General features: G+C 35.1%; 1 protein-coding gene across 6 annotated transcripts in view; it reads left to right on the forward strand.

Annotated features, from left to right (window-relative positions):
- The window catches only part of LOC123535633 (sodium/hydrogen exchanger 10-like), a 292,843-nt gene that overhangs the window by 261,416 nt on the left and 15,321 nt on the right, over positions 1-16,106 (forward strand). For all 6 annotated transcript variants that reach the window (XM_053529065.1, XM_053529066.1, XM_053529064.1 and 3 more), the window contains 10 exons: positions 8,484-8,624; positions 8,892-8,989; positions 10,666-10,726; positions 11,136-11,390; positions 11,982-12,176; positions 13,199-13,400; positions 14,003-14,151; positions 14,482-14,607; positions 15,280-15,378; positions 15,796-15,978. In XM_053529065.1, coding sequence (XP_053385040.1) covers positions 8,484-8,624; positions 8,892-8,989; positions 10,666-10,726; positions 11,136-11,390; positions 11,982-12,176; positions 13,199-13,400; positions 14,003-14,151; positions 14,482-14,607; positions 15,280-15,378; positions 15,796-15,978 — 1,509 coding nt within the window. The remainder of the gene's footprint in view (positions 1-8,483; positions 8,625-8,891; positions 8,990-10,665; positions 10,727-11,135; positions 11,391-11,981; positions 12,177-13,198; positions 13,401-14,002; positions 14,152-14,481; positions 14,608-15,279; positions 15,379-15,795; positions 15,979-16,106) is intronic.

Below are 16,106 nucleotides of genomic sequence, written 5' to 3' on the forward strand. Positions count from 1 at the left end.
GCAATTTCTGGACGCTATGTTCCGGATAATGAGCATTTACTTTACGGCTTCTATTAAGCACTGATATATCGTGCTAGTAGACAATTACAAACAGTACGAACCATTTGTTCGATTTGCAATATCGGTTGTTTAACAGAAAAATGATCTGATTTATAGCTCCGATACCACTGCTAGTAGGAAGCAATCAATTCGCTTTATCATAGAGTCTCTTGGAATATTTTATTGTTATAAACAATATTTATTGGTACTCAAGGAATTCAGCATCATATCGTGCTCCTGTCACGTCCTTTTCGTTGCATTTAATGAACCAAGCACGAAAACGATACCAGACTTCGAATTTTATATGCATGAGCTTTTTTGTTTACATGTATGTAATAAAGCATTTTTTGTAGTTCGGGCGGGCTTAACAAATTTTTGATAACTCTTACAAATGTTTCTTCCTATAAATGTGTTGAAATTTGAAAATTGTTCGCTGCTGCTTTAAATTCTGTCTGTGAAATTTGAAAATTGCAATGTGTCACAACTGTTTGCCATTAAAACAGTTTCTTCCTGCCAAATTGTTGAAAAATTGCATTTGCCAATTTGACAAATTATTGCGTAGACTGTAAATTGTAAATGATACAAATTGTATTCCCTTACGTTCCATGACGATGTTTACAGAGATCGGTCAGATAAAAGAGCATAAACAGCTACAATATACGAATATCTTCATTCCAATGATATCGACCATTATCAAAGCACGAAACCTTTGCTCCAGTAGTTTTATTAACAAGCATAATGAATACTGATTTTAGCAGAAATTTACATGACCTATTACCAGTATAAATTTTATTTCGTCCAGCACTTTATAGGCAACATAGGTTATAGGTAACTATTCATTAAGATCAAGGTGCTGGAATTCGTATCTTAGTGAAATCTAAGGTCACTTTATACAGACGTGAAATAGCATATCAAAGGCTAATTTTCGCCCCTATTAGGTTACAGAGGTATCAATACGAATATTCTGCAAAAGCCATTTTTTTCTAATTCTGCAAATGTCTACGTTTTCTAGAGAACATGCGATACTGGGGTTTTTTTGTGCTTAATCTGCTTAATGGTCAGAAATGACTGCACGGGTTTAATTGTTTTCTGTTATAAAAAATAAATGAAATATCATAGAAATTGTAAGCTCTGATAATTTGTGGAAATAAAAGATATTCAAAAACGTTGCCCGTTTTGGACAAATCCACAGAAGTAGTCGTGTGACCTGACTACTTATTTATACTTTCCTGTTATTGTCATCTTTTTCTTCAGTAGTTTTGTACTTGTAACTGGTATTATTCCCTCCGTTGTTGTTTCGTATAGTTCTTTTTAAAATCATAAAGTAAAATACACTGATGTTTCATAAACAAGAATCTATTATTGCCTTTTGAAATATATAACTGGACTTTTAAGATGACCGGACCGGACCTTTAAGATGGATATTTTAACATATATTTAAAGTCTGGCTTTCATAACTGTATTGTTTATGAACATTCTTTCGACAGTTTCAATGAATTTCGGACAATTGTAATTGGTTAAGTGATTTTCTTTAATATTTGACTAAATAAACGATATACGAACTCGCATTATATCAAAATTATAATTTAGTTTTGATAACCTGACTCTTCAAGAAATCTTTGTGGCCATAAAGCAGAAGCTCTAAATTTTCAATTTCGCAAATAAACATATTCAGTTACTTTCGAAGAAAATAACGAAAAGTACGCACCCAGTCTGATGCTCTGAACAATAGAGAAAGAGACAGTTATTATCAAAAACAGATGACACTTCTCTTTAAATGTGTGCATGTGGTGGAATAAATCATCAGACCTAATTAATTTCCAAACGAAATAAAATGTAATATACGATGCGTTGGCACGTGTCATGTAGAGTGACGATGTGTGCAAGAATAAAATCATAACGCATCAGTAAGAAATATCGAATGACCAAGAGAATACTGTCATGATAGGAGATGGGGCTTCTTGCAGAAATTATCTCGTTAAAATAATTATAGTACTTATTTCATAATTTTTGGTACGGTTTCAACATTTCAAAGTGAAATAATACATAAAGTTTTCTCTTTCCCTTTCATCGAAAATTCAAATCTGCTCAAATCTATTCTATGAGGAGAGTTTAATGCATGGGAACAATCGTAAAAAAAGTACATTTTATCATGTGTCACCAATATCAATTTGATTGCTCTAACGAAAGCTTGGCGACTTGTTTAATGTATAAATTTACATTATTGTTTTAAATGGAACACGAGCTCTAGCTTGCTGTACCTAAACGTCAAGGATGAAGTAGCTATAGGAATTGAAAATCAAATAGTCTTATTTAGAGGTGAAACATAAGGTATAAGGAGGTGACCTTTCTGTCAACCTTATCAGAATGTGCAATATATACCACATTAAATTTGGGAAGTCTTTTTTTATCAGAACATTAGATGAAAGGGCCAATGAACATAAAATAAATGTGGCGAGGTAATTGTATGATGATTACTCACCCGTAAAAAAAAATCAGCAATTTCTAGTCGCTAGACTAGTATTGGTATGTTGTTGATAATGAGCATGTACTGTACGGCTTCTATATCAAATTCCAGTTAAGCACTGCCGGTAGACAATTAGAAACAGTACGAACCATTTGTTCGTCTTGAAATATCGGTTGTCTAACAGACAGATTGTTCCGATTTATCGCCCCGGTACCACTGCTAACGGAAAGCAATTAATTCGCTTTATCAGAGTCTCTTGCAATATTTTATTGTCATAAACTACATTTAGTTTTGAAAGCATGGTGGTGCCCTATGAATTTAGCATTGTATCGTGCTCATGCCACTTCCTTTTTGCTGCTTTTAATGCATGAAGCACGTTAACGATAACAGTCACCGGATTTACTGTTCATAAGCTCTTATGTATACATTTATATAATAAAGCATTCTTTAGGCAGTGTTAACAAAATATTTAAAACTCTTTCTGTAAAAGTGTTTGACATGTTACAACTTTATTCCGTTACAATAAATTAGTAATAAATGTTTTTAATAGAAATGTACAGGACCTATTACCAGTATGAATTTGATTGCGTCCCACATTTTATAGACAGATTATAGCTATCAAAGGTACAGAAGTTTGTAAGTTAGTGAAACCTTGTGTTGCTTTATTCAGACCTGAATATATATACAGCCCCTTTAGGTTACAGACCTTAATACAAATGTTCGCAAGCTGTCATTTTTTCTAGGGGAATTGAAGGGCTATTATTTATATTTCATCTGCCAGTTATTTAAAAAAAAAATGAAATATCAGAAAGTTCATAGATGGTGGCGGAAAAAGTTCGGCTTATATAATTTGTTGAAATAATTTATATTTAAAATTGTTGCCTGTTTTGGACAAATCCGCACAAATTAGACAGTAAAAAACCCCACAAAAACACACAAATTAGACAGTATCTCATACAACTACCAGAAAACGGCAGAAACCCATGAACTGGACATACAAAATTATTTGGTAGTTAACTAAGATTGTTCTGCAAAATGAAGCAATCTTAGGCAAGACTGTATTATAATAGTCACTGCTACTCAAAATATTCACCAGTATGTTTATGTAAATTTGTTTGAATGTATATGACCTAGATACTGAAACGTTTTACTTTTGTTCGTATTAAATAAAATGCTGATTTAAGTAGTGTAAAATAACATCGGAATTTGATATAAAATAAAATACATAAGAACTATCTGTTACTCGCTATCAAATTCTGCTTGCTGAACCAATGCATTTCCGTTCTAGATATCAAGCATTTTTTTTACGACTTCCATATCGAGTGCTAGCTGAACACTGATATTTCGTGTCAGTAGACAATTACGGAAGGCATGGACCATGATTATCTTCCTCTTGCAATATCAGTTGTTTGATAGACAAAATATGTTCAGGGAGCACTAAATATTAGCAAGAAGTGAACCTGTCAATACGAGATGGCATGAAGACTATCCGAAACACTTTCCTTGGCATAAAAGCTGAAGAATAAATAATGTTGAATCTGAAAAACAAGATCAACCTGTCGGCGGATAATAAAATGACGTCTCTTTTATGCGGGTCGTATAGCTATTATTTCGGGGATGGTTTTACATGGGCAATCGTGTAACAATAAAAGCGCAACATGACACGGTACGAAAACCTAGGTCACTGTCAGTTAAAAGGAGGCAAACATAGGAAATTTATTATTCTTGGACTCATCCCGAAGTTTGTTTTCAGAGGTTATGTTGGTACCAATTTAGTTCTTCTGACTTAAGTCCCTTTGTGTTTTGTTTTCCTTGGATCTGTCGCATTTTTCTAACCTTATCTGGTTTAGTTTCGTCAACTATTTTGTACTTATATTGGTGCTATTTGCTGCTATTGTTATTTCGTGTGGTTCCCTTTTAAAGCTGCTGTCTGATCAACAGCGGCATACCAGAGCCACAGGACTACTCCTATAATATGGCCTTTGTAACAATATTTATATATGCATTGTGGCTTTCATAACAATACAGGTGAATACAATTATTATTAAAAGTAAGACATTTCTCTCTTAATTTGTCTATATGGTAGAATTAATTATCAGACCTAATTAATTTTCAAACATAATGAAAATTTGATATACGTTGGCACGGGTCATGACGAGTGATGTTGCTGAATTACGCAGATATATCAGCCGCACCATGAGAAAACCAACATAATGCATTTGCGACCAGCATGGATCCGGACCAGCCCGCGCATCCGCGCATCCTGTGTCAGGATCCGTGCTGTTCGCTAACGGTTGCAATAGGCTTTGAAGGTAAACAGCATGGATCCAGACCAGACTGCGCGGATGCGCAGGCTGGTCTGGATCCATATTGGTCGCAAATGCACTATGTTGTTATTCTCATCGTGCGGCTCAATTATGTTGGGCACTTCCACAGAATCTTATCTTACAAACACAAGGTTTAGATGTACAAAAATGAAGTCATTACGTATCAGTAAGAAATATCAAACGACCAGGAAAAATTTATCAAGATATAACAGGAGGCTTCCTTGCAGAAACTATCTTGTTGAGAACATAGAACTTCTTTCATAATATTTTTGTTTCTTCATTTACAGCATTTCATATAAATGAGTACTGAAATTGTACATATATAATATATCTCTTTAATCGACAGAAAGTTGTTTGAATTTAAGTCCGGACAAACCGAACCTAGAAAATTTGATAGATTAGGTTTTTACATGACAATTTGCATTAGCACAAGTGTCAATACTTGGTCACTGAACCATTACAGAGATGCTTCAATACTTCCGTTGTAGATAATAAACAATACCAAAATGGCTACAATGTCACGTACAGATATTCCAATCATACCTACAGTAACTAAAGCACGGATTTTGTTCCAGTAGTTTTATTAGCAAACTGAATAATGTTTTCCTGTACAAGGGAATAATCGTGTTTAAAGTAATTTCTATTATCTGTCACAAGCATCAGTTTGATTGCTCCAGCGTGGAACATTTTTAAAAGATAATGAAGACGATTCTTTTCAAGGGAACGCTGGTTCTAACTTGCTGTTCTTTAACGTCAAAAATGACAAAGTTGGTTGGTTTGAGAGTCTCAGATAATTACTTAGAGTTGAATTATAAGGTATAAGGAGGTGGCCTCTCCTTTCACTATACTAGAATACGATTATATTTTCGTCCGTTTAAACGCGTTCAATTTGTGGGGGCCAGTGGATGTGTCTTAGAACTGAAATGAAAATTTAAAAAATGAAAATTATACGATTGCTCATCAGCAACAAGATCAACAGTTTCTGGTCGTTGGACCAGCATTGATATTTTCCAGATAATGAACATTTACTTTACGGCCTCAATATCTAGTTCCATTTAAGCACTGGTATATCGTGCCAGCAGACAATTACAAACAGTACAAACCATTCGTTCTTCTGTTTAACATAAAAATTGTTCTAATTTATCGTTCCGATACCACTGCTAACAGGAAGCAATCAATTCGTGTTATCACAGAGTCTCTTGAAATAACTCATTGTCATAAACAACATTTAGTTTAGAAAGCATGGTGATGCCCTAGGAATTTAACATCATATCGTGCTCCTGTCACTTCCTTTTAGCGGCATTTGATGAACCAAGCTTGAAAACCATTTCAAAAGTCAGAACTAATGTTCAAAGGTTTTTATGTATACATGTATGTTGTTCAACATTCTTCGATAATATGTTCTGCAGTGTAAACAGAATATTTAAAACTATTACAGATGTTTCTTTCTCTAAAAGTGTAGAACATGCCATAGCTTTTTGCTGAATAAATTCTTTCTGTAAAATAATTGCCATTACAAGTTTCTTCCTGCGAAAATGTAGAAAAAAATGCATATTTGTTAGCCATTTTGCCAAATATTACATATACTTCGTGCCATTGAATTGTAATTGATACATATAGTATTTCCCCCACGTTACATGACGATGTTAACAGAGATGATAAATCACTTTTGGACAGATAAAACATTAACTTTACAGCTACAATATAAAATATCTTCATTCCATTACCTTTGTCCCAGTAGTTTTATTTACAAGCATAATGAATAATAATTTCCTGTACGTAGGAATAATTCTGTTAAATAGAAATTTACATGACATATTACCTGTATAAATTTGATTGCGGCCTACATATTATAGGCAACATAGAGTATAGCTGGCAATTCATTAAAATCAAAGGTATCAAAGTTCGTATCTTAATAAAACCTATGACGTGAAATAGCATATCAGAAGTTGATTTTCGCCACTTAGTTTGCAGATCTGTAAATACAAATGTTCGATAAAGGCCATTTTTCTAGGGAAAATTCAGGGCTTTTATTTGTCTTTAATCTGTTAATTTATAAAAATGACTGCACTGGTTCATAAAAATAAATAAGACGTCAGAAAATTTATAAAAGGTAGTAAAAAAGTTAAGCCTTGATAATTTGTTGAAGTAGTGGATAATAAAAGTTGTTGCCTCTTTTGGACAAACACAAAATTCATACAGAGCAGACAGTAATGTCATACTAGTATTCAGCCATCAATATTTGACAAAGACATGACTTAAGATGTAACTAAGGTTGTCATGTAAAACAAAGTGCATTTAAAAACCGTATTTGAGTTCGGATAGTCACGGTGACTCAACACGTCAAACAGTATGTCCATGTAAATTTATTTATAGCTATGTGACCTAAATTCTGATGCGTTTTACTTTTTTTTCTGTATAAAGTATCTAACCAGTGAATAATCTTAATAGACATCAATAATTGTGCTGACTGAAGTGGCGTATAATGATAAAAAATTGAGCCGTGCCATGAGAAAAGCGACAAAGTGCGTCTGCGACCTGCATGGATCCAGACCACACTGCGCATCTGGTCATGATCCATGCTGTTCGCTTTCAAAGCCTATTGCAGTTAGAGAAACCGTTAGCGAACAGCATGGATCCTGACCAGACTGCGCAGATGCGCAGGCTATCCGCGCAGTCTGGTCTGGATCCATGCTGGTCGCAGACGCACTATTTTCACCGTCAATACAGCCAGCAATATCTGCTTGCTGGACCAATGCAGATTTGTCCCAATATTTCCGTTCAAAATAACGAGCATGTACTTTACGACTACTTTATCGAGTGCCATTTAAACACAGATATTTCGTGTCAGTAGACAATTATAAATGGCATGGACCATAATTATCTTCCTCTTGCAATATCAGTTGTTTAACAAAAAAAACAAAACGTTATGATTTGCCTCTAGGAGAGCACGACCAGCGAGAAGCCATTCATTTAGAACGCCATAATGTGCCTTAATATGTTACCATGGACGTGTGTGGTGTTGTTATTAGCTAGAAATTAGGTATCATGCGGTGTCATTTTGGAAACTAAGCACAAACATGTTATGCGTTGAATGGTAATTTGCTAAAAGAAAACACTCGTACTTGTAAATATGGACACATAGCTTGTATTCTAACAAAGAACATAGATAGATAGATATAAATATATCTATAACTGGAAACTCGCAGTTGAAAAAAATGCATATAAAATAACAAACAAGTTTTCATGAACAAAACAGGGACGTTCCATTAAAAACGTCACACTTGCAAAACAACGTTATGCTCCACGTTCTAAAACCTTCAAGGGGGCGTGAACTAAGCTACAAATAATGTAGTTCCGATGTTCTAATTTTGCATTATCCCGAAGATATTCTTGTGTTTTTTTTTGTGGTTGTTTTTTTTTAAAGCTCAAATCTGTAAAATGAGACTGCCACCCAACAGAACCAGAGTATTACATTTAAAAAGATAATAGGTAATATTTCTCGGAATCACAGATCACCACCAACACAGCCTCAGAAAACATGCTCACTTGAATAGTGACATATTACTTAGTGTCATTTAAAATTCAAACTAAATACTGATTACATGATACGTTACCTATGATATTAATGGAATGAGGTTGATTTTCAGGCTCAAGTGGAAGACTCTCTTGATATCAAACAGAACACGTGCTGCTCGGAATGCGACGCCCAGTTGCCGCCCCAGTATTCCAGGAAAGAGCTCAGAGATATAACGAATGAAGCAATCTTGAGAATGTTAAAAGCTGAAAAAGTAATTCTAAATGTTTGATATGCATATTTTTGTTTGTGGAGTTATTTCATTATATATGTATAAAATGCACACCTTTTGTAATCTGTTTCACAATTCTTACTTTCAGATTAGTCTTAACTTAGATTAAATGTGTTTCATGATAACTATTTTAAGTAAATTCATCCAAGTTTTATCATTTTTTGAGTCATTCCAATGATTTATATGCAGTGGCATGTAATAATTATAAATGGTATTTTTTTTATAATTAAATACTAATTTGCTTTTTAGATGAGCTACTGGCGGCAGTTCGAACACGGAATGTTGTCACGCGAAGCCACGAGAAAACTTCAAGAATGTACTGAGGTCGCTGCTGACCATAAAGGAAAGTATGAAACATTTTTTTTCCTTTTCATATCATAGAAAAATTATGTAATGAATTCTATAAGATGATCCTTTAGGAGCATAGACTGCAACAAAGCTAAACAGTAACAGACCTGGTTTGACTGAGCTCATGCATGAGATTGACTGCCATGTGTTGACAGTTGCAACATTCCACAGCCCTAAAGTTTACTACCACCGTCTTCAGTGGAAATTCTGTCTTGCATATATATTGAATGGATTTGAACATTTCTAGTTCGTTCTTTTCTTCTCCAGAAGACCTTAGATTTTACTGACTCTATTATATTAAGTAAGACTTTAAAAGCTGTTCAGGGCACTCGTTTGGCCATTTTTGGGGCCGAATATGGGTACCATTCCCCTCCTAAAATAATAAGTTTTTCCCCTTTCTCAGAAGAAAATTCCCGTGATGATAGGTTGTTCGACACAAATAGATATGAACTCTTTCTTTTAACATTATATAGTGGCTCTAAGGAAGATTACTGTTGCAATATAGTCACATCAGTTAGGAATGACTGAAAACAGTATTAATAAGTGTGAAAAGTAGTTACATATACACGGCTTAAGCTTCCCCTTTTCGTCTTAAAATGTCGAAAAATTCCCCTTCCTGAGGCTATGGGTACCTGTCCCCAAAAGTTGTCTAGTGCCCTGCTGTTTATATCGTAACAATTTTATTTAGCCATTCTTTTATAGTAATTATGTACAACAAATGAAATTGAAGATATTATTTTTCTCTGAAACAGATATAATACAGTTTGAATACTCTGCAAAGAAAACCTCCTTAACGTTCAGGCACTGGAAATTTCTGAGATGCTGTTGAGTGTCTCCCACCTAACTTAGAGGCCTGTACTGGAATCTCACTCTGTCCCTCTGGTCAGATCGATCTGTGTCTGTACTAGTAGAGGATGAATTTCGCGCCCTGTGTGGCTGCGTTTGCTATATATAAAGCGCCTTTGAACGTGTTTATCATGAAAAGGGCGCTATATAAATCTAGTATAATAATACATTGTAATAATTGCCAGTGAGGGTGCAGTACAAGGTTCTGACCCACACCTTTAAGGCTTTACACAATCAGTCCCCTGCCTATATTAGGGATATGCTAGAAGTGTATAAACCGGTCAGGACCCTAAGATCACAAGACACGCTGTCACTGGTTATGCCAAAATCTAAAACCATGATGTATGGCAATCGCAGCTTTTCGTGCACTGCTCCAAAGCTTTGGAACTCCCTGTCAAGATCAGGGAAGCTGACACGCTAGCTGCTTTCAAAAGCCTGCTCAAAACCCACTTCTTTGTACAATATTTTGTTAACTGACCGCTACATTTATGTTTTTATCTTGCTTTAAATTATACTTGTTTTCATTCATAATTTTTGTTAATGTGGAATGCATTATATTTGTATACGTATTTGTTTGTATTTTTGCAATTTATTCTGTAACGCGTACAAGTGCATGGAAAGAGTGCTATATAAATGTGGTATAATGATAATAATAATAATAATAATAATAATAATGATAACGTGAATAAACACAGTGAAAAACTCCTTAACCCAATACCGTTTTATTTTGACAAAACATGCTAAGGTGAATAAATCTTGCAAGATTTTTGTACCATGCAGGGCATTGTTGATGAACTTGTTCATACAGCTTCCGGATACTTTTTTTCAGATTCATTGACATTGAAGATGTAAAGAAAAGTTGGGAAATGCCATCTGTATACCCGAAATTGGTAATTACATGTACTTTATTGCCTTTTTAATGCAATGTTTTATGTGTCAATTAAAATACAATGTGTATGATGCAAGTAAAATTACATTACATTAAAAAGATATCTTATGTATTACTGTAAATGTTACCTTATCCAAATGCTTCCTGAATTACATGTATCAGTCAGATACTGTCTTAAGAACCATATTTTAAATGTTTGTCGTGAATATTTTCCAAAAACAAGACATTGGAATAGTGATGATGACCTACGAAGCACTTCAAATGATTGTTGTTATGTGTTCTTTTAAAGTAACTTACTGTTCCACTGAGAGAAAAAAACACAACATACAAATAAAAGATTGTGAATCAATCCCAATACAAAGGATTAAAGCATTAATATACTAAACATACATTTTCAATTTTTGTTTTAGAAAAGGATGATCAAGAGAAGTATTGCTAAAACTGTAGTGGATATAGACAAAGACTCCAAACTGTGGCCACTATTCCGAATGGAAAGACACAAAGCATTCTATATCGTTGTCTACAGTGTCATCATCTTGGATATGATCAACGCCGCGTTTGCCATCACCAGCGAGTACCATGAACACTTCTTTGCACAGAAAAATGTCTTCCGGAGCATCAATCTCGTATTTGTTATTCTGTATATTGTGGAATTTCTACTTAAGGTAGTTCTTTCTACCTCCTGTAATTAATCTTGATGACTCTTGCGAAAACCGCATCAGTAGTCTAGTGGTTGAAGCGCCCGCTTCTAGTGCTGGAGGTCGGTCGTGGATTCACCCATTGACCATTTCATACCAAAGACGTGAAAATAGTACTAGTAATTCCCTCGCTTGACACTCGGCATAAAAGCATAGTTCTAGGATTAATAAGCCTGGTTTCAGTAAACATTGTATGTTAATTGTTGGGGTATCATAGGGTATCATCACATCTATGGCGCGATATTTCGTTTATGCAGCTCAATTAGGTGGAACATTGTGGTGATTGTTACAAGCATGCCGTCATATATATGACTCGCAAAATGTTGAAAAAGACGCTACACCCGAACACACGCTGTCGATTTTAGATTATTTTAGAGTTTGCCCCGGTAAACGAATTTGTACCAGGAAGATATTCGAGTAGTCCAAGAATGAAGTAGAGTGAACTCTCATTTCAATATAGAAAAAGTTTTGACAAAATTTATATATTTGTTGACTAAATTAAGCCTAACCTGTTTCCAAAACATTTTTGCTTAATATTTGATATTTCATCAATTTCAGGTGGTTGTACAAAAGAAGGCCTACCTGACGAATACTTGGCACATCCTGTGTATCCTAATAATTGTGATAGGTGTGGCAGACGTCATTCAGAGTTTTATTCTTCCAGCAATATACGGGGAGTTGCACGGCTCCGTTCATGTTGTGTCACTTGTCTTTATTATCCTTAGAACCATCAGAGCAGTAAGACTTCTAGAGGTATGGTTGCTGTATTAAATGTCATTACATTAAGGTATGGTTGCTATATTAAATGTCATTACATTATGGTATGGTTACTGTATTAAATATCATTACATTAAGGTATGGTTGCTGTATTAAAATGTCATTACATTAAGGTATGGTTGCTGTATTAAAATGTCTTTACATTTAGGTATGGTTGCTATATTAAATGTCATTTCATTAAGGTATGGTTGCTGTATTAAATGTCATTTCATTAAGGTATGGTTGCTGTATTAAAATATCATATAATTATGGTTGCTGTATTATTCTGTAAGTCATGAAAAAGTCTTTACGCAAAGTCGTGAAATGAAGGTCTGGAAAAAGAATCAAATTCTATTTCAAGGGTACTGTTATGCTAAATTTTCACCAATATCCGTACCTTGTAAATGCCTATTGTTTTTAAAACTGTGAGGTTTTTACCCCGAGCATTTCTTTAAAATCAACCAACCATGCCATACTTACTGCAACGTAAATGCCTATTTCAGACAGATCACTACCAAATCAAATGTAAGCCTCCAATGGTCTAGTCACAAGTAGTCCAAATATAAAAAATGCTAATCTTTCTCCTTTTCCTCCTGCCCTTTCTCAATAGCATCGTGTTTTCTTTTACTCTACCGCGTTTAAGCATGTATCATTTAACATTCTATCGAAATCGGCATGTTCCTATCGCATGCTAGGTATTAGGTAAAAATGGCGGCGTAAGAATTTAATGTCTCGAAAAGAGAAATTGAAAGAAGCGAAAAGGAGTAAATTCAGCGGTTTGTTTTTAACGAACTAGTTTTCTTATATAAAAGTTAACACCCCCTTTTCATTTTGTTTTTCTAAAGTAGCGATATAGTTCTTTATGGAAATATAAGTCTCTGAAAATCTGATATACTAGAAAATGTTGAAAAACCGTTATAAAGTAAATGGGTTTTATTAGAAAATAAAGAACAGCCAGATTAAGTGGTGTTCAGCCTTCAACTGTGACGTTGTTATATCATGACTTTCTTTAAAATCAGCCAACGATGCCGTACTTCCTGACCTTTGTGAAGACTCGAATGAGCCAGCACCTTAGTTACGGATTCGATGTTGGACGCGGGTTCGTTGCTGGGGAAGAAGAAGTCCGCAAGCTTGTTGATCACATGTCTGATCATAAAGATATAGCAAAATCTCTAAAACAGATGAGTGATAACAGCAGACTGGATGTGATTCGATGTTTAGGTAACTAAAATTCAAAAAATTTCTATCAGTGAAGAAGACACTAAAGATGGTCACTAAAGAATTGCGAACGGGGCATTACGTCAACGCAAAGCATGGTTTTCCTAAGAAATGATTGAGCATATGAGCATAAAATATGTGTCTGTCTTTGGTGAGATGTTCTGTAAAAGGATAGAAAAAGCAGTAAAAACTAGCGGCGAGTTTAAAAAAGTGTTTAATTAATATGTGGCCTATACGTTTAATAAGCACATACATGTTTGAAAACAGCAGGTATTAGAAGAAGAAATGTAATGAGATATCAGTTTCTTACTTCCAGAAGGCCCCCCACCTTGGCTGAGTGGAGTCCAATATGACCCCTCTTCACTGTGAGTTCGCTTAGAGTGTATAATTCTTCCAGGTGAGGAAACTGTTCAGCTGGCTTACGGAGGGTTGATGGTTATACCCAGATACTTAAAACGATGTTTGTAGAGGCAGTGAAATGCCGTATAGCCGCCATATTTAATAGTTGGAGATAATTAAAATCCGACAAAACAAACGAAAGATTTTCTCACTTTCTGAGAATTCTTAACGAATTTTACAGTACATTTTTTTCATTTACTTATCAGGTATGTTATCAAAGCAACATCCAGACATTGCGTTGTCAATCAAGACCCGCCAGGCAATCCGCAGTGTGCTCAATCAACTACGTGATGGTATACATGAATTGTTAACTGATGGAATACTAGAAGAGGCTGAAGGAAACAAGTTGGAAAAGGTTTGAAACGTTTTACATAATTATTCTTCTAAGTAAAACTATGGAAAGAGTTGAGAACTGAGTAGCGAAATATAAAAGTACCTGATCTGAAAGAAATTGTTGTGTTACTATTTCTTAACACTGTGCGTTGAGGAGATACAAACATTTATTTCATATTCATATGTTATTTCAGACACAATCGCGATCGATTAAATTTCTGTATCGCAGGTGATTTCCAACTGTATCGTTGGTGATTCCTAGTTTCGGGTCTTGCAACTGCTTGTTTCCAATAGACTGTAAGTTTATATATTTGAGACCCTATAATGTTATACATTGTATTTCTATTTTTAGAAAGTAGAAGAGCGGATGAAGCGGTTACAATCAGCGCCTCCGAGTCTGCCAATACCTCCTCCAGACAAAATGCTGAAAAATGTGTCTTGGTTGAGGAATGACGAGGAACTCATGAAGTATATCAAGGTACCGTTTTCGAAATGAGGATCCTCCATGGTCTAGTGGTAATATTAAGGTCGCTGACTTAAAATCACTTGCCCCTCACCGATGTGGGTTCGAGCTTCATTCGGGGCGCAGAATTCTCCTTATTGGGGAGTCATGCAGCTGGCGGTGGTTAAACTCTGATTCCCGTGATGAAATAATGCATGGAAAGCCCGAAAGCCGTCATATGATCTAAAATTGTGTCGGTGTGACATTCAACCCAACAAAAACGAAAACAAAGAATTTGAAATACCTAAACAAAATCGCGAAGTGCATATATGGCGCCTCCTTAGTCGAGTTGTCAAGTCCGCTGGCGGAAAATCCATATTTCATTGACCTATGTTTGAGTCGTCATCATTTGAGGAAGTTGCCCGACTGGATGGCGAAATACCGATGACGATCCCAGTGTGTCAATACGTGTCCGTCCTATATATATCCCGAAAAAGCATCTGGGGTGTTCCTTCACCATTAGAATCTGGAAAGCAAATAACGAGAACAAACAACCATACTTTGCTTTTCACTCATATTGAGGCATTCAACAAATATTTAATTTTTTTTCTTTTCCTTTTTTGATTAAAAGAAAAACTACCTGTATAGATTTTAAAGCGTACAGTCGTCACCCCTGAAAAAGCGTCTGTATATCACTTTTCACTGCAGGAAAAGGCAAAATTACTCAATTTTGACTATGATGATGTTGTTATGCGAGAAGGGGACCCGGCTGGTGGAATCTATGTGATAATATCAGGAATGGTCAGGGTGAGTATTCTGAAAGGAACATATTGTTGCCAATTGGAGCATGTTAATATTGTTAGTTTCTTCGTTTATACGTGTTAAACTGTTTTCTTACGAGTGTTCGTTTTATAGTCTTTCTTGGTGTCTTAAGGGTACATACCTTTTAAGAATGTAATTCCAATAAAGCTAGAGAACGAATGACATAGATCAAATGTCAAAAAGAAAACTTACCCCGTTTGTAGAATTTTCGACATTTTGATCAGTACTTTTTAACTGTTAGAATCGTAAGTTATTTTTAGGAATAATACCTGCAGTACCGTTGTTTTTGTTCATTACTTTAAGCAAAATCGACATACATGTATTCTTGAAAAATACTCATTCTACATATGTAAGTTGACATGTTTTTTAGAATAACATGCTACTTTTTATTTCACTTCTCAGTTGGAATCTTCGAATCCGTCCGGCAAACCAATTATCTCTTTACAAGAGAAGCCATCAGGATCAACTATTCAAATAAAAACGTATGTGTTAGACTTTATGACGTCTGGAAACATTATAGGAGAGATGGGACTGTTAACGCACAAACATAGATCCGCTACAGTCATCTGTGAAACATCGGTACAGGTAAGACATGTTGACAGTCTCCGCTACAGTTATCTGCGAGACATCAGTACATGTAATAAACGTGGACAGTGTCCGCTGCAATAATCTGTGAAACATTAATAGAAGTAAGAAACAGTCATCTGTGAAAC

This window comes from Mercenaria mercenaria, chromosome 17 (genome assembly GCF_021730395.1).
Source record: "Mercenaria mercenaria strain notata chromosome 17, MADL_Memer_1, whole genome shotgun sequence".
In the NCBI taxonomy this organism is placed as follows: Eukaryota; Metazoa; Mollusca; class Bivalvia; order Venerida; family Veneridae; genus Mercenaria; species Mercenaria mercenaria.